The following is an 18806-nucleotide window of genomic DNA, read 5'->3' on the forward strand; positions in this document are numbered from 1 at the left end:
GATATATCAACAAACGCTGAACCTCTAATAGGGCTTGAGCTCCATCTCCCTGCACTGGAGTTAGACACAGGAAAAGAAACTCCATGAAGTGTTACAGGGCAGGTAATGTAGAAACGCATTAGTGATTTTATTTGAAAATTGCCTATTTTCTACAGCAACAACAAAGTCTTACACAAATACAGCAGTAAAGGGTGAGTTGCACAATGATAAAGTAATACTTTAAAAGTAAATATTAAGGAATTAAAGAAGTGTCTTTAATCTCAGGGTCAGTTCCACTACAATTCTCTTTTCTAAATTCTGGATTAGAAGAAATATATTTGAATATAGAAAGACACGTTTCCACACAATACACAGGAGAAAATGTTTACTTAAACACTGCAAATTCATGACTCAAATCAGCACACTTGAGCTTAATACCAGACCTAGTAGCCGTGCCTTTGGGGAAGGCAGTTAACTCCTTCCACCTTTATATTCCTTATCTGCAAAATAGAAACTTCTAAGACTACAAGCTGTGATTTTTTTTTAAAGATTTTATTTATTTATTTATTTGACAGAGAGAGAGACAGCCAGTGAGAAAGGGAACACAAGCAGGGGGAGTGGGAGAGGAAGAGGCAGGCTCCAAGTGGAGGAGCCCGATGCGGGGCTCGATCCCAGGACTCTGGGATCATGCCCTGAGCCGAAGGCAGCCGCTTAACTACTGAGCCACCCAGGTGCCCCTACAAGCTGTGATCTTAACTCATGTTAGAGGAAGGCAAAATGATACTGCAAGTCAAATTAGGGAGCAAGGACACTACTGACTATGAGTTTCAGAAAATCTTAGAGTTTTCTCTTCAAAAGGTTCATTGCTGGTATTTTAACAAGTCTTTAAAAGTTTGGAGATCAGCAGAAAAAATAGTAATGCATTTTTGTCTTTCTTTTATTCCATTTTTTCTTTTAATGTTATCCCCTTCCGAAAATGGTTTAACAGGGCAAAAACTTCTGTCCGCTTCTTTCTGTCCTGAGAACAGTCAATTCTACTGTGAGAAACGGGTCACTTCTCTATTGACCAACCTGTAATTTCTCAATGTACCATCTGCTAAGCAATAAAATTCTCTCCCTGAATATCATAGCTTCCAAGCTGACATTTGGTGGACTGAAAATTAAATTTCACAAAGTTTCTACTGCCTGTATACTATCTTTCATGTATCATCACAGATTTCTAAAAATGTGGTAAGTCATCCAGGTAAAGATACTTGCAGGCTATGAAGAAATCATTCCATCATGGGGATAACTTTAATAATCCTTTTGGTAAATCTTTTGGTAATCTTACTGCTTTACTGAGGTTGGTCCCTCAATTAAAATTATGTTAAAAGTATTAATAACTAAGACAGAGCATGGAAATGTGACTTTCTTAAACACATAAAAAGTGAATTCTTTTTATTAAAAACAGTAAATACATTTAACTGTTAAAATTATTTAAGAAAAGCTGTGATCTCTCTTTCAAAAAGAAATACCAAAATGGCAATACCAACATCAAAGCATTTTTTGCCTATTATGTGTTCACGTTGAGGTCAATATTTTAATTGGAGTTACTTTAAATCCAATCAGAGGGACTCAAGCTAACTCAGTTTGAAAGCTGGGGAAAAATTAAACTTTATCATTCTTAATAGGAATTGGTGGTGGGTGGAGGCAAGCAGTATAATCTATTTCTACTAAAATACTAATACATTAGCAAAACTCTGTTAAGATGAAATTGGCACTATTTTAAACACTGAGTCAATAAACACCAGAATACACCATTAATTAGCAAAACTAGACACATTTGTAAAGTTATACCTCTCGTGTACTATGTCAACCTTCAAAGAGCACAACTATTATGAACTGCCCAGTGCCAGGCAAAGTAACTTATTTTTCTGACTCTTAAAAATAGTACTAGTTCAAATTACCAGTATTGGTTTAAGACTCCCCCCACCCACCAGAGTAGATTCCCCTATGATTCATGGCAAAATTATGAATTCTTAAAAGTACCAAGTTAAATAATGGTCAAGCTATTTTAATTTTTCTGCAGTGACTTAAATGGTTCTCTCACAATGTGTGATTGGACTCAGTCTTATTAAAAAATACAATTTACTGACCATTTACATAGAATTACAATAACAGAATTACAAAAATAAGGGCACAGTGTTGCTCAACACCCATCCCCCCTCCTTTTTGTCCAGCTACCCATTTTTACAGATAACACAAGGTGGGGAGAAGAATGATTAAGTGATTTGCCTAAAATCCTATAAATCACCAGCAATGGAGAAGACATAAATGATTGGCTCTCCCGCATTTTGTCATTCTGCTTTTCCACCGCAGCTCCCAGGAACTCAATTAAAAAAGTAATAATAATAACAGCACTAAGAATATTTACCAGATATTGGTACCTGTCAACTTCATAATTTATGAAATGACTATGAGAATAAGAAAACAAGAACACTAAAATTCTGTTTTGACACAACTACTATTTTCCTTAAATTTCAGGAAACGTGCATTTTTCTCTTCTAGTGTGAACTAACGAGGATGATGTGTTCTACTCAAAGCACTCTTCTGGAGTAGAACACATGGTGTCAAATGTTCAATCATCCATGCTCAGCACTAGAGCCGCTCATTAAAAGATCTGGCTTTCTTCTTCATCCTTCTCAACTGCCTCTTGGGCCACCAGTGCCTACTGGCCTCTACAGGTGACCAACTACCTATAGGAACAATCTTAACTTTTACTAGCATAACCAAAACGAAAGCAAACACAAAGAATGCTACCTTGAGAAAGATGAAGACTTTGAAATCACTGCCCACTACTACTAAATACTCAAAGTAATCTGAAACAACTATTTCATAATAACCACTCAAAACTTGCCTGCAACTTCCTGTTTGTTAGTTAACATACTATAGTGTCTAATTCTTTTCCCTTTACCTACCCCTTGATGCCCTCTCAAGACACTACCATCTTTACATCATTATCTAAAGGAAGTTGTTTCTGCCCAAAATAAATCTATGCTACTGTTGAATTAGGTGAAAAGATTTCTGTTAACCATTCACCCAAAGAACCACCTACCACACAGCAAATGTAATTCTCTGGGCTGTTAATCTCATACAGTTTCACTTGACTCCATGCAGAACATCACAAAAGATGTTCTTTACCACTTACCACACATGGAGATTTCTCCTGTCTTTTTCAACACTGGAGTCCATCACATCCAGAAAATAAAATGCACTAAGTAAACAGGGTTAAATAAAATTTGCATTTATGCTTTGACCAAATATCCTCAATAAAAGATCTAAAATACTGAGATCAAAATGAATGGACCTATAGAAGGGTGAACTTTTTTTTTTTTTTAAAGATTTTATTTATTTATTTGACAGAGATAGAGACAGCCAGCGAGAGAGGGAACACAAGCAGGGGGAGCAGGAGAGGAAGAAGCAGGCTCATAGCGGAGGAGCCTGATGTGGGGCTCGATCCCCTAACGCCAGGATCACGCCCTGAGCCGAAGGCAGACGCTTAACCGCTGTGCCACCCAGGAGCCCCAGAAGGGTGAACTCTTAATAGCAGGTTTCAATGTACCCCGTGTGTGAAGAAGGAATGGGGAGGCAACTCACTCCCACTCAGACAAACAATGACCCAGACGCATTTTTTTTTAAATCAAGCCTCCTTCACAATACTAAAGAATAGCAACTAGTTCTACAATCAATAAATTTAGCACTGTTAACACCAAAAAATTAGACTATCAAGCATAAGACAAAAGTAGTTAAAATAACTGTTGGCCCAGTATCACTTGGAAAGAAGTTTTCTACCTCTTTCAGAAACATCAGTAGTTCTCAACCAGGCATGATTTTGCCTCCCCAAACACATTTTTGGCTGTCACAGCTGGGGAGGGGGAGTGCTACTGGACTGGCATCTGGTATGTAGAGGCCAGGGATGCTGATGTGCATCCTAGACTGCATAAGACAGCTTCCACGATGAGGAATTATCTAGCCCCAGATGTTGATTGCACCAGGCTGAGAAACCCTGAGAAATGTAACCCACTGTAGAAATACAGTATCATTTTTTTTTTAAGTTGGTGGAGTGAAAGAGACCCATTTTGAGTATTACTAAAAAAACTACAAAACAGGGCACCTAAATGGCTCAGTCAGCTCAGCAGCTGCCTTCGGCTCAGGTCATGATCCCAGGGCCTTGGGATCAAGCCCTGCATCGGGCTCCCTGCTCAGCGGAGAGCCTGCTTCTTCCTCTCCCTCTGCTGCTCCCCCTGCTGGTGCTCTGTCAAGTAAATAAATAAAGTCTTTTTAAAAAAGAAAAAAGATTACAAAACAGTAACAATAAAAAGGCCATTTTGGAGGACTACTCCCAAGGAATAGGATTTAAAGAAAGCAGTCTATATAAAGTAGCATCATTTAAAAATAAAAAATAAAAAACTATCACACTGTTTTAAACAGGGATTTACTATGGTTTCATAAAGTAAATATTTTTCTTTTTTTTTAATTTAAATTAAATTAACCAACATATAGTAAGTACATCATTAGTTTTTGGTGTAGTGTTCAATGATTCATTAGTTGTGTGTAACACCCAGTGTTCATCATCATAAAGTAAATTTTTAAAAGAAAATTTCTCTGGGGTGCTGGGGTGGCTCAGTTGGTTAAGTGTCTGACTCTTGAACTCAGCTCAGGGCTTGATCTCAGGGTGGTGAGTTCAAGCCCCACGTTAGACTGAGCATGGAGCCTACTAGAAAGAGAGAGAGAGAGAAAGAGAGGAAGAAAATTTCCTTTCCATCAGTCCTAAGAAATAAGCCCAGTGAGGACACGAGTTTGAAACCAGAACCCTGAACAATGATCGCATTCTCCAACAGTCTCTTGTTAATCTAGCCACAAATGCTAAAGCCTTAAAAAAAAGAAAAAAAAAAAAACACAGACATAAACATGAGAAAAGGGCAAACCCTCCAGAAACTGAAAAAACAAACATTTTTAATTCATGCCTTCTGCTCAGCCTATAAGAATTTGGCTTTTAACACTCATCAAAAGCAGTTTCTGAGAACCAGAGGTTGAAAAAAGAAAAAAACAAGGAATGTAAAAGTCAGGAAAGTATTTGTCAGATTAGTGTCAGAGACCTTTGTGAGGATGACACCTTCATCCTCAGCAATACATACCCCTAGAGGGAGTCACTTGGCTTCAGAATTACAGCCACTGAAGGTAATTTAGTACATTTTCCCCTTTTTTGCACATCACCATTGTCAACTGCTGACTGTGAGCTTGCTCTGTGCAGATTACCATGTTAAGGCAACAGTCGACGTTACTTCAATAATTACAACGGTGTCTTCTTCCTCTCTTACCAGATTTAAATAACGAGCTTAAAAAATGAAGAGTCTTAACACTCAGAAGTATTAAAATAGTCCTGGCTGAAAGTGAAAATCTGGGGTACAATTTTTAGATTTTCTCTTAAAACATCTCAAAAATTACAGCTGTTCTTAAAATTCAAGTATGAGCCTCAACAAAGTGCCTAATGTTATTATTTTTCATATAGTCATTGCCAATTTAAAAAAGCTGAAAGTAATCCATCCTAATTGAGCAAATCTGCCTATGAGAGATAAAAATTACCTCTTAAAATTGTAGTCAGGGCTATTAGGGTTTTCAAAAAAGTAACCTCAAATGTATTTATTTATTAATTGAAATACTCCTTCAACTTAAAGTCCTGCTTAAAAGGTTTGTTTTTGGGGGTGTTTGGGGGTTTTTTGTTTTTGTTTTTTCGCTATTCTTTTAAATTGCTCTGGACTCCATCAATAGGCCCAGCTGTTAAATTCAGGAGCAATGACAACAAATCCCTTGGCAAACAAGTGCTGAGAATGAGACCCTTTCTTTAGAATAATCAGAGATAGTTGACAAAAGAGGGCCATACCAAATGCCCTTTCAAAATTCCATTAAGAAGCTGAACAGAAATAAAGCAAACACATTTATATACATCTTCAAGCAAATTATAATTCTACCCCTTAGTGGATCCTGCTTGGTTATAATATTAAAAATACAACAACTTTGAAAAACAGTGAGATAATGTTACAGGTTTCTGAAGATGAGAAATGAGCCTCACTAATCAAGTGCAAAGTGGGAAAAACTGGTTCCGTTACCCAGAGATTATCAGGTACCTGATAAACCTTTTAAGTAGACAGACTTAAAGAACCAAATGTCATTGTATATAAGCCTCTAGAACTCTATGTGCTTTTACTTCCCAGACTTAAGCAATTTTAAGATGGTCAATTTTTTAATTTTATTTATTTATTTGACAGAGAGAGACAGTGAGAGAGGGAACACAAGCAAGGGGAGAGTGAGAGGGAGAAGCAGGCTTCCCGCTGAGCAGGGAGCCCGATGCGGGGCTCGAACCCAGGACCCTGGGATTGTGACCTGAGCCGAAGGCGGATGCTTAATGGCTGAGCCACCCAGGCGCCCCAAGATGGTCAGTTTTTAAGTTAAACGTGTACTCTCGAACCATAACCCCTTCTCTTTATTTTTTTTAAATTTAATTTAAATTTTTTAAAGATTTTTTAAATTTATTTGTCAGAGAGAGAGAGAGGTCAGGAGCAGCAGGTAGAGGCAGAGGGAGAAGCAGGCTCCCTGCTGAGCAAGGAGCCAGAGGTGGGACTTGATCCTAGGATCATGACCTGAGCTGAAGGCAGAAGCTTAACCAACTGAGCCATCCAGGCGTCCCACCCCTTCTCTTTAAAGATGATTTTTCTTGGATCCCAGAAAGCATCATCTGAACCTTATCTACAGTGTTAACAGATGGGTCTCTCTAAATATCTCAGTTCTGTCTTATTTTTCTGAAATCAAATGACTTTTACTTCTGTGTTACCATCGTGGGATTAGGGCAGGTAACTGTTAACAGCTTGAAGTGAAAATGCACACATTGAAGAGATGTTCCTCTTTACAGCATCTACAAATCTCAATAAAAAGACTCTGTAGTAAAATCTTGCCCATCTTGGGTCCTAGATCACTATTAAAATTCAAAATCTAGGCTAACAGTCTCATAGTTCTTCTTTCTCTTTTCAACCACCCACCTTATTTTTTTTTAACGAGTCATTTAAATGTTCTCAATACATTTTAACTCATTTTGGGCTATAATTTATGTATTACTCTTTAAAATAGAAACCACACTCATAGAACAGGTTTTCATTAATCTAACTACAACAACAACAAAAGCCCTTAAATTTCATCACCATTTAAACTGAAGTCATAAACATTTTATTCATGGAAAACGAACTGCATCCTTTTAAAAGGAATTACTATCACTATGTAAAGGTATAGAAACAGATCACCCCCCCCCCAACTTTACACATGCAAAAACTAACCTCAAAATTTGGGGGGGGAACACCATAAATTTACAATACTATGGTCTCCCAGCTAACGAATGCTCACTTAAAAAATGATTTCTCACCCAAGTGAACATCCTGAAATACCTAAGAAATATAAGCTGGCTTTATGTTCTCTTTCCCTCTATCCTAAGACTTCAATTTCCACCTTTTATGGAAAGGAAATAAACAACGAGCTTCCTGTTCAATCACTAGCTTACAGCCAGTCTTTTACACATCACAGAACACAACCCGCCTCCCCCTTCACTTCTCTCAAATGTCTCTTATCTTAATTTAAACTTGCTGAAATATGAGACCATTTTACCACACTAATGCTTTCCTATGAAATTTATCTTACTTTAATGTTAAGAATGCAAGGCACATCAAAATGTCCATGGATTATTTCTTATTCCTAAAATATTTAAATTAAATTATTTACATAATGAAGATTTAGTGCCTGTGAAAGTGACAATTCAATTTGCCAAAAGCTAAAAATACTGAAATTTATAGGAAATTGCTTAATCTTCTGTTCTTACTATTGTATACAACCAGAAAAAGGGCCTCCCACACTCTATTCTAATTTCATGAAAATGTAAAACAGCTAAAATGCCTACCAATAAAAAGGATTACCTTTAAAAAAAAAAAAACCTAAATATTACTTTAACCCTATACTTTCCTTTAAAAATGGGGTGCCTTAGAAAAACTAAGTTAGACAAATTCTTTTGTGCTTGGATGAACAACAGGAAAGCAAAGCCTCCAGGCCTTTGGGGAGGAACCTTGTCCCTGCAGCCGGCTCTGATGTGCTTGGGAGATAAGGCTCCATAGTGACACTTAAGGAAAGGCCTGTTCACATTTGAATTTCTGCATTCCTCAAGAACAATTCATGGCAATAACTAACTTTGCAGAAGAGCTACATGAAAGCTTTGGCCAATGAATGAGGGTCATCTGCTCTTTATCACAAGGGTAAACCTCATCCTGGCCAGTTTCTAACCTTTTAACCCTGTGAATTCCTAATTTACACATGAATAATGGAATTCTTGCCTAGAGTGCAACTTTCAGCTTCTAGTTCCTAAGTTTAGAAACCAAGACTTGATTGCCTATGTGTTAAAAATCTAAAACTTGCATAGTTTAGAATTTTAGATTTTCAGATGCTGTACTATTACACTTCTGAATCAAAAGATATGCTTGCTGACAAATCTTTGATCCGAAAGTAAAAAGAACATGCTTGCACCCTGCTGCTATCAATAACTAGGCGAGAACCAGCTTTTTTTTTTTTTTAAAGCAAAACAGAATGTCCACTTAATGCCTATTCTATTCCTGTTTAATATGTATAACATCTTTACCCTGAACATAGGATAAAGTCATCACTGGACATTGCTTTTTAAATATCCAAATGAACTTTGTGAATTCAGAATCTCTAAGAAGTCTCATATTTCTAAAGAAAAATCTGAAACCACTATGCAGTCATTTTAAATCCATAATACTGAATGTAATTTCCCACCAAAATACCTCCACTGAGTTAAATAAAACATGTGCCTAGGAAAAGTGTGGTCGCTATAACTGTACCGTTGACATTTAATAACAATGTTCTTACACAGTTTCACTAGAAAGTTTTTGATATTCATTATATGAAAAACTTCCTCCCACCACAGCTTTCAAAACTATTCACATGTAATATATATTATCCATAATTTTTACAGTTACAAAAATCTAAAGATACTCAAAAGGCCAATACTAACATTTGTGTCACTGTTAATAACACTTATCATCCTATACAGGCTTTAAAGCTCTGTGTGTTCTCAAGGCATTTCTGAGTGCCCTAGAATTTTGTCAGGCTTCTAAGGACGTCCTGGAAATAATGTGTGGTCATGATAAACGCTTCATCCTTTTAAGGCCCATCCGCCCTCCTCCACCTTTCTAGCCTGCTCCTCTCCAGCAAAGAAATACAAGCTACAGTTCCTGGGCATGAAACTCTCCACAACCCTGAAAAGGTGACAAAATTACAACTCTATACAACAACTTCATGTTACACAAAAAATAAATGAACAGAACATAAGCATAAAGAGCACACTATCCTGAAAACAGCACAAGAAAAACATTAGTCAACAACAACAAAATGATTATTGGCCAGTGATTATGGCAAACAAAAGAGCTGATCAGAAATTTTCTCAGGTTTTTGCTGAGAAAAACCTTTGGGGGGGGTGATAAAACTGGAAACTTTTCTACCTTTCTGATAAATTTCAATATAAAAGTATCTTTGCTTGGAACTTATTTTCTACAATTAATCATTACTGCACAAATAAAATAAATTACTAATATGCTGGTGGCATAAATATGGTCATACACTGTTAAAAGAAAGTCACCTAGAAAATACCCGCTAACAGCTTTCTAAATTTCAACGTGTAGACCCTGAAGTAACTGTTTCCTAAAGATTATGTCTTTATCTCAAGAGTTCGCTCTCCCTATTGTTCATTCTGTAAATGATCAATTTGACAGCATAGCACAAGATCTATCTTTCGTGGATTAACAAAACAATGTAGCTACAATACTTGTAAAAAACTATTTTTAAGATACAGTTGTTGTTGTTAAGATTTACATTGTCTACTGTGATCTTGAGTGTTAATGTCTGATCTTCCAAAAAGATGGAAAGCCTCAGTGGGAACAAGGAGCTCCCCATCCATCCTAGGCCCATCTTTACACTCAACAGTTATCAGGGCAGCCACCAAGCACTGGATCACTTGGACAAATGGCTGATCTGATGGGGCTGTTAATACAAAGGAAATCATCAGACAGCAAACTTTATGACAACTGGAATACAGGGGGCAGATCTGGTTTAAATCCACTAGGCATAATATGGAAATGGCCTTAACCTCTTTCTCTCCCAGCAGAAAAAGACTAGGAATACTTCAAAGGCTTGAGAGTTACTGACCAATGCCCTCTCTACAATTAAAAAGCAACATGAGTGATCTTAAAGCACTCAGAGAAACGGAAGGTTGGGCTATAAGAAAGATTTAGCACTCAAGGGCCATCTACAAATCAGAAAGATTTGCTTGTGATTTTTAAAAATTAATTATTAATTTATGAAAGATTAGATTTTAAAACTTTCATTGTTAGCCAAACTTTTACACCCAACTCTTTTCATAGTATGAAACACTTGTAAATTTATATAAAGCCACTTCTACACGTTTAGCTGTTCTAAACCTAACTTGACTTTCATTCTCAATCACTCATTCAAATTTATTATTTTTTCTCAGATTTTTCTGCATGCCTTAGTTAACACCAGTTACTATTTCCAGGAAAATTCTTAATGTCTGTGTGATTTTGGGGGTTAGCACATAGTGAATCACAAAATCATCAAAATGTAGCAATGAAAAATGTCAAACAATGAAGTTTAAACACTTACTTGACAAGGTAAGATGAGCTTTTTGACTAAGAATGGCTCCATATTTGTTCATTGCCAAGCACTGATAAAATCCTTCATCAGACTGCTCTCCTCGCTTGCCTTCCACTTCACTGATGTATAAGGAGCCGTTAGACAGAACCTGGATCCGTTTATTTTCAGACACTTTTGCTCCATTTTTCAACCATGTGACCTTAATAGGAACTTCTCCATGACCCTGGCAATCTAAAACGACTGGGTCCTTTCTTGTCACAGTTACATCCTGTGGTTCTTTTATAAAAAACAGTTCACTAAAGCACCACACTCCTATAAGGGAAAAAAGGGGGGAGGTATATCCAGAATTACAGGTATAAAATCATTTCTTAACACATAATTGTAAAACATATCCAGGGTGTAACATGACAAAGTTTAACAAACTATATTAGTTAACTGATAAACACCTTAATAAAACCAATCTAAACTCAGCAAACTTTTTCAACAAATCAGAAAAATCATCTTTTACAATATCTACTCTAAAAGCATAGGGAAGATTTCATAATCTTCTATGCCTTGTAGGAATCCTGTTCTCAAGCTCCTTGCTAGAGTATCAAAATCATCAGGAAAACTCATGAGCACAAGCTGTTTGCTACTTTTACAAGCTTGTCAAAAAGATCTTGAACAGAGTAAGTCGTAAAAGTCTAATTTTACAAGAAATCATTAGCAAAACTCCAACTCTGTGAACAAGCAAGTTTATTTCCTTGTCCCTTGAAATGTTTTGGACCCCTTGGCACCTACTCCTTTGGGAAGTGCGTTTATCTTTTGTGACAAATTACAAGTTTGCATTTTTATATCTGTCCTTTTACAGCAAGGACTCTGTCTCCTCTCCTTGAAAGAGATCCATTTACTTAATTTCTGCAGAGTAAGGTAGGTATTTAATGGACAAACAGTAGACTTTAAAACGCTGGTAACTCTTGCTGATTGTACTCAGTGGGTGATCGGATTAGAAAACTTTTATTTCTTTTTCTTTTCTTTTTTTTTTTTTTTAGAACTACCAACTGCTGGAAGAAAGTGCGTGACTAATTGGTCCTTACTGTCTAATAGGGATAGGAGATTGCTTAATCAACCAATACACATTTTTATCAGAGCAGAGGAAAGGTTTTATCCTAAGCATACACATCGCTCCGGTCCCTGCCAGGAGAAAGCGTCCGATGACTGCCTAATAACCCGTCACCTTCTGCATTCTGCGCAAAGGCCAGCTAAAGTGTGGCTTATTGATTGGGAAATGTTAGGAGTTTGGGAACATTTCATCTTCCTTATGATGTTCTGAATACATGATTACAAATTCCCGGGACTGATCTGTTTCTCATCAAGGGAGGTCCTCGGAAACCTCACACACCAGTCACGCGCTCCCACGCTCGGGCTGTGGACTTCTAATACATGCCCAGGGCAACGCGAGCGACCCTAACAGCCCCGCGCTGCAAGGACCACTCCGGAAGGCGCCCATTGTGTTTCCGAGTCACATCTGACTTTGATCCTTTTCTCATGTTAACAGAAAACTAACTCCTCCAGAAAAGATGAAAGTCCGGGGTTTGTAACCTGTAAATAAATAAAATAACCCATTCTCCTGAACATCTCTCCTCCTCGCCCCCCGCAATCATCACATCCACTTTACACTTTTTATCTCTTTGAGGATAAACCAACGCAGACGCAAACGAGAAAAATTAGTTCATCCAAGTTTGCACAAGGTTAATCTGGAGTTTTGAGGAATCTTCACATTGGTACACACCTCAGGCCCTGCCCCAAAATACCTGGCTACGGGGGAGGGGGTAGAATCCTATTTATAGAGTTATATCTGCCTTCTCAGCTCCAGGTACCTTCCTCCCCCCCCCCCCAGCACAAATCGGCCATGCACCTTCCAACCCACCTTGTCTTTCGAATTCCACCCCTCCCTTCTCCTCTCTTGATCCGGATCTGGGAAAATGGGGCCCCTAGGGGTGCTGCCCTGGACGCTGAGTTCACCTATTCTTTCCCCTGCCCTAAAACCTGGGGAGAACCCCCACTGCAAAAAGGGGAAGCCGCGAGAAACCGCGGCGCCCCCTGCGTGGCCAGGCTGCCACTAAGGAAACAATATAAATAAAGCCACGTGCGCCGCGGCGGCCCCGGCGGGCGAGCGGGCGGGCGGCGCGGAGCTGGAGCCGGGGCCGGCGGCGGAGGCGAGGACGCGGCCGGAGTACGGACAATGGCGCGAGGAGAAAGGGGGAAGAGTGGACAGCGGGCGCCACGGCCCTGCAGCCTGCGGCTCGGGGAGCGCAGCGAGGAGGGGCGTGTGCCGGGAGAGGCGCCCACAGCTCTGCCCGCGCCCCCGCAGAGCCCCCGGGCCGCCCGCGCCTCCAGCAGCAGCTCCCGACTGGCTGCAGGGAGGGGGCAGGGTCCGGTGGTCACCTCACCGCGGAGGACCTCGCCGTCCCCCCAACACCCCCCCTTCGCGGTTTCCTCTCCCCAGCCCACTCGCGCCTGCTCAAACCCCACAGGCGCAAAAGAAACGCAGAAGAAAGCGCGCCCACCTGGACCGGAGCCGAGGAGAAGCAGGAGCAGGAGCGCGCGTAGCAGCATCCCTGGCGGCCGCAGCCGGGCGAGGGGTCGCAGAGAAGGCGCCATTCAACGGGGCTGAGCGGGCATGCTCTCCGGCCGCCCCGTAGCCGCTGTCCGCCTGCCGGCCCCCGCCTCCGGGCGCTCCCCACGCCGCTGCTGGACGCGCGCAGCCGGGGCTTCCCTCCCGAGCTCCGGCGTGGCGTGGCGTGGCTCGGCGCTGCCGGCGGCGGGTCTCTGTGGTCGCGGCGAGGCCGGCGCACGGACACCCGCTCGCAGGAGGCAGGGGGCCCGAGAGTCCGGCCTGGGGGCGGAGTGAGGCGGCGGCTGGAGGGGGCGGGGGCGGCGGAGTGGACAGCGCCGCCGCTGCCGGCCTGGGGACTACTTTCTACATCTGGCCCCTGGTCTGGGGACCGCGAGGTCGGTGCGGCCGGCGGAGGGAGACGCCAGGAGGGGGCCCCGTGGCGGCCCTGTAGCTGCCCCGCGGGGTGGGGGCGGGCCCCGCCGGACAATGCACCTGGGGGTCAAGCCCCGGCTGAGGGTCTTCGGCCCTCAGCCCCGCCCCCTCTGCCTGCCCGCCACCGTCGAGGACAGAACCACAAAGGCCGAGCCTTGCGGCCCAGGCTGCCCCCGGGGCCCCTCTCCTGCCGGCTTGTTTAGGATTCGGGGAAGGAGGAGGAGGGGTGGGGGAGGGATGGTGTTGAGAGACGTGGAAAGGCCGGAGACTTTTCCCCTGATGGCCCCTGCCCATCCCCCTCCATCCCTCACACGCCGAGGCCCTGTGGAGGGAAAACTGACTATTCCCACTTCGGAGATTTGTCAGCCAGACTGGAGGCATCTCCGGGTGTTAAGCCCCACATTTGGGGATGGCTCTTACCCTCCTTGCCCCCCATCAGATGCAGCGCTGGCTTAAAAACATCTCCAAAAAGTGCCCTGAAATGAATAATTACCTTTTGGGGAGACGTTTTATTATCTGTTTCTCCAGTTAGTCAAGTTCTTTAATTCGTGAGGACGGTGCGCACAAAGGGCCCTGTCCTAAGAGCTGAGGCGAGATCAGGAGATTTCTAGAGTCTATGAGCTTGCCTTGGGGAACTAGGCTTTCATAGCCTACCTGGTTAAAAGTTAAACTGACCAGGAAAGACACAAATGTTATTAATTTGTTCACATCTCTTAAAATTAAGGCTAACAAGAGGAGTTAAAAGGTACATTTGAAAACGTAATCAGATTGCTAAGCATATGTGGATCATAGAGATCATTTCCACGTGGATTAGCACTTGCTAATCCTAAACTAAATCTATGGCACATGATGAGGGCACAGGCTAAAAGCTAACCTTAATGAAAGCTGCTGACTGAAACCTAGCTTTTGTCACTAAGACATCACCACACTGCCTTTAGCATGTTCGCAAAATCTTCCTTATGAAAAAGGGAGGGGAGGAGCTGGGGAGATCAACAGTTTTAGAACATCTGCTGGGAGGGCAGCACTACCTTCCCCGGAAGCTTTCTGTAATAAGGGTCAGCCTGTTTAACAATTTTAACCCGTGTAAAACAGTCATACCCTTGACTATACTGCCTCCAAAACTTTACTTATAATTTAGGTGAATTAGAACTATTTCTAAGCATCAGAATAAAGGTTCGTGGAAAGGGAAAAATGTTGAGGTAATAAAATGAAATACAAGAATGCTTTAAGTATCTGGCAAAGTTACACACATTTGCATGACATTCTTAACTGTGTGTCTCTAAATTCCCTAATTGTATGACATTCTTCTTCCTCTTGACTCCCCCTTCTCTCGGTTTCCTTTCAATTGACCCTAAGTGCTCATATTTCCTGCATAAGAATTGCTAATAAGATGCTTTTATACTCTCTTTCTTGAATGAATCAGAAGAATAAAGGCTGGGGGAAGGGAGAGATAAGCTAAAAAGCAGGGGAAGAACTTTTTTTTTTAATTGCCACTTTGCCTTCCCTTTAACATTTTACTTGATCATAGAAGCCTTTGATTCTTACAGGATGGCTTTGCTCCTTGAGTTGCATTGGAGAACACAGCATTGCATCTAATATGAAATAAAATAATATATGTGATGTGTGTGTGTGTATATATATATACACACACATACATGTAATGTATATAATGTAGTGAGATTAAACAACCCTATGGAACTTTTCTGATATATTTACTGTTTCATGTTAGGCGGCAATAAACTTACTCTGATGATGTAATTATACCATATTATATAAAATTTGCAGAATACCCAAGGTGACTCATTAATAAGTGGTAACTGGGAACCAGAATTCATGTGTTCTGATTTGTTGCCTTTTCTACTATATAGTCCGTTCTGCTTTTAATTTAAACTCTTTTTTCTTTTTTTTTCCCTTTTTTTTCTTAAATATTTATTTGAGGGGGGGAGAGCAGAGGGAGAGGGAGAAAGAATCCTCAAGCAGACTCCCCACTGAGCGTGGAGCCTGACATGGGGCTTGATCTCAGGACCCCCGAGATCATGACCTGAGCCAAAATCAAGAGTTGGCCACTCAACTGACTGAGCCACCCAGGTGGCCCCTTCCCTTTTTTTTTTTTAAACACCTATTCCAGTTGGCTTCAGAATTCATAGCATACTTCTTTAAATAACACAGTACATGTCTTCTTGGACAGGCACATTTTCTTTTGTGTATAATACTTGTTTTATATCATGTACCAGACTGCATAAACTACTTAAGGACTTGTTACACGGTTCTCAAATGCTCCATAGCTTCCAGCACAGTTCCTTGCATTTGGTAAGTAACACTGCAGTGATGAAAAGCATGTTTTTGCTGTCTCACAGACTAGAATTCAAATTTCAGCATTTCATAGACAAGTTATTTATTGTTTCAGATCTCATCTATTTCATGCGAATAAGTATAATACCAGTGAGCTGTTATGATTTAATGCATGGAAAGTACCTGTGTATAGTTCTATAAATAATTGTAGTTATTACTTAGTAAATATTCCCAATAGTGATAAATTTTTGTCCTTTCAGAGTAGGCTTGATTTTTAAATATTTAAGTTTTTAAGAGTCAAATCTGATTAATTTGTTTGGTGATTATACTGATGGTGACACTAATGACTTCTTTGAAACGTTCCTAAGTCGGTCCTGAAAGAGGTAGGACGTGCCTAGTTGTTTAATCTCCCAAAATTATCCCCTTGAAAGATAAAGCTCATTGAGATAAACAACTACCTAAGCTCTGTTTCTATTTTGCTTTCACATTCTAAAACAACAATTATTTTCAGGATGAAAAGAGTAGAGCCTATATAGTTGAGAACTAAAATCAGAGGGTAAGTTAAAAAAGAAAACAAAAAGGAATTGGTGTTTCTGTAAATAAATTGAAGTCACCTGGCCCAACTTTGGGGAAAAAAAGAATCACATAACCTCACGCATCAAATTATGGAGCTATACCAAATATCTTGAAGCTCTCTGATCTCTGAACATCAATCTGATTCCCTGAAATCCTAGACCACTGGTATATGTTTGTGAAGCAAGAGATTGAGAAAAGACAGCAAAAGTCTAGAGTTGTTCGACTTTTCATTGAACAAATATTTATTGAGCTCCTACTATGTTGGTTAGAAGACCAGGCCCTAGATAAGGATCACATGCTATAATCGTCTCATGATTTCAGAAATCACTCACCCATGAACTTAATTTTTGCCATCAGAGGCATTCTGAAATGGACTTTTTTTTCATAGGAGGGTGGTAACTATTTGTGGAATTGTAAAATGGTGCAGCTGCTATGGAAAATGGTATTGAGGTTCCTCAAAAAATTAAAAATAGAACTATATGATCCAGCAATTCTACTTTCAGATGTGTATCAGAAGAATTGAAAATAGGATCTTGAGAAAATATTTGTACACCCATGTTCATTGCAGCACGATTCACAATAGCCAAGAAGTGGAAGCAATCTAAATGTGCATTAACAGATAAATGGATAATGAAAATGTGGTATATACACATATATGTGATGGAATAGTATTCAGCCCTTAAAAAGGAGGTCCTGTCATATGCTACAACATGAATGAACCTTGAGGACATTATGCTAAGTGAAACAAGCCAATCACAAAAAGACAAATAATTCATGATTCCACTAATCTAAGGTATCTAAAGTAATTCAACTCATAGAAACAGAAAGAGGAATGGTGGTTGCCTGGGGCTATGGGAGAAGGAGATGGAGTTGTGGTTCATTGAGTATGAAGTTACACGAGATGAAAAAGTTTTAGAGATCTGTTGACAACAACGTACATATAGTTAACAATATTTTACTGTTCACTTAAAATTGTTAAGAATAAATTTATATAATGTGGGTTTTCTTTTTACCACAATAAAAAAAAAAAAAAAGAGGGTTGTAAATGCATAGGAAAGCCAGTGGTGATGACAAGGCAGGAGCCCACGTTTGCTAAGAATACATGTATGGACGTCAGTCAAGGCAAATGGAAAAGCAAAACACATCTTGACTTCAACAAGACGTCTGACCACCCATACCTCATGATATTCTTATGGAAAAATACTGACTGGCTGTTAAAGGGATTATGCAAAATCACACTTGATTGGAGACTCTGCTTCCACTCAAGTGCTCCATGTTTTCAACTTTCTCTCTGGTATCTTTTAAAATCTGTTCTCCACTCAGTATCTCCTGCCACTGGCCATGTTCTAGCTATCAACACACGTCTCCCAAATCTTCTTACCTTTCCATGCTCCAATCCATTTTTATAGTGACCACCAGGTTAACTTGCCTGTGATCAAGATTTTCTTCTGATCAGAAACTTTCACTGCCCTCTCACTGCCTGTAAAATACCAAACAAAGTGTTCATTATATAACAAACGCCTTAATCCTAACGGCCCCTGCTCTGGTTCCAATCTCCCAATACAACTTTACAGTCAATCTTTTCCTAAACGTATTCAACACTCAGGCCAAAGTGAACCTTCTGATGATTGCCCGATAGTACTTGAATTGCCCTGACTCTGAGCCTTTGCAGAAGCTCTTCCCAGAGCCTAGAATACTTTCTTTACCCTCAACCCCACACTGTATTGAGCGCTTTCTGAATTTTATCTATATTTTCAGACATGGCACAGATGTTATTTTGTCTAAAACCTTACAGTATTTTTGTGGCATAAAATTTATACATATTTTATCACTAGCATTTTGAGGGCACCAATAATATCTGATTTATCTTTGCGTTCCTTAAAGTGAGAAAGACACTGGCCTTGCAATTAAGAGGAACTGAATAGACGTTTGTTCACTGAAGAAATAATGAATTATTGTACTGAAATATTGATTAAATAGGTGGAAAACAATTGAGAGAAAGTTCTTGGGAAGAGTAGTGCAAAGTCCTGTACTTGGAGATGAACTTGTCTAGTCTATATCTACTACCACTGGCTTGGATTAAAATACAGAGGACATATTTATCTGAATTTGCATGTAAAAAAATGCATAGCCAATAAGTTGCATGATAGAATGAAAATCTTTTCTA

The 18806-nt window shown here is 40.1% G+C and overlaps 1 protein-coding gene across 1 annotated transcript in view; it reads right to left on the reverse strand.

The window, feature by feature from the left end:
- PRTG (protogenin) overlaps positions 1-18806 on the reverse strand; it is a 148175-nt gene that overhangs the window by 112715 nt on the left and 16654 nt on the right. The window contains exons 2-5 of the mRNA XM_087859162.1: positions 18069-18119; positions 13290-13831; positions 12873-13239; positions 10750-11052 (exon numbers count right to left, since the gene is read on the reverse strand). Coding sequence (XP_087715288.1) covers positions 10750-11052; positions 12873-13239; positions 13290-13831; positions 18069-18119 — 1263 coding nt within the window. The remainder of the gene's footprint in view (positions 1-10749; positions 11053-12872; positions 13240-13289; positions 13832-18068; positions 18120-18806) is intronic.

This window comes from Ursus americanus, chromosome 36 (genome assembly GCF_024610735.1).
Source record: "Ursus americanus isolate L20-20 chromosome 36, mUrsAme1.1.p, whole genome shotgun sequence".
NCBI classification, from domain to species: domain Eukaryota; kingdom Metazoa; phylum Chordata; class Mammalia; order Carnivora; family Ursidae; genus Ursus; species Ursus americanus.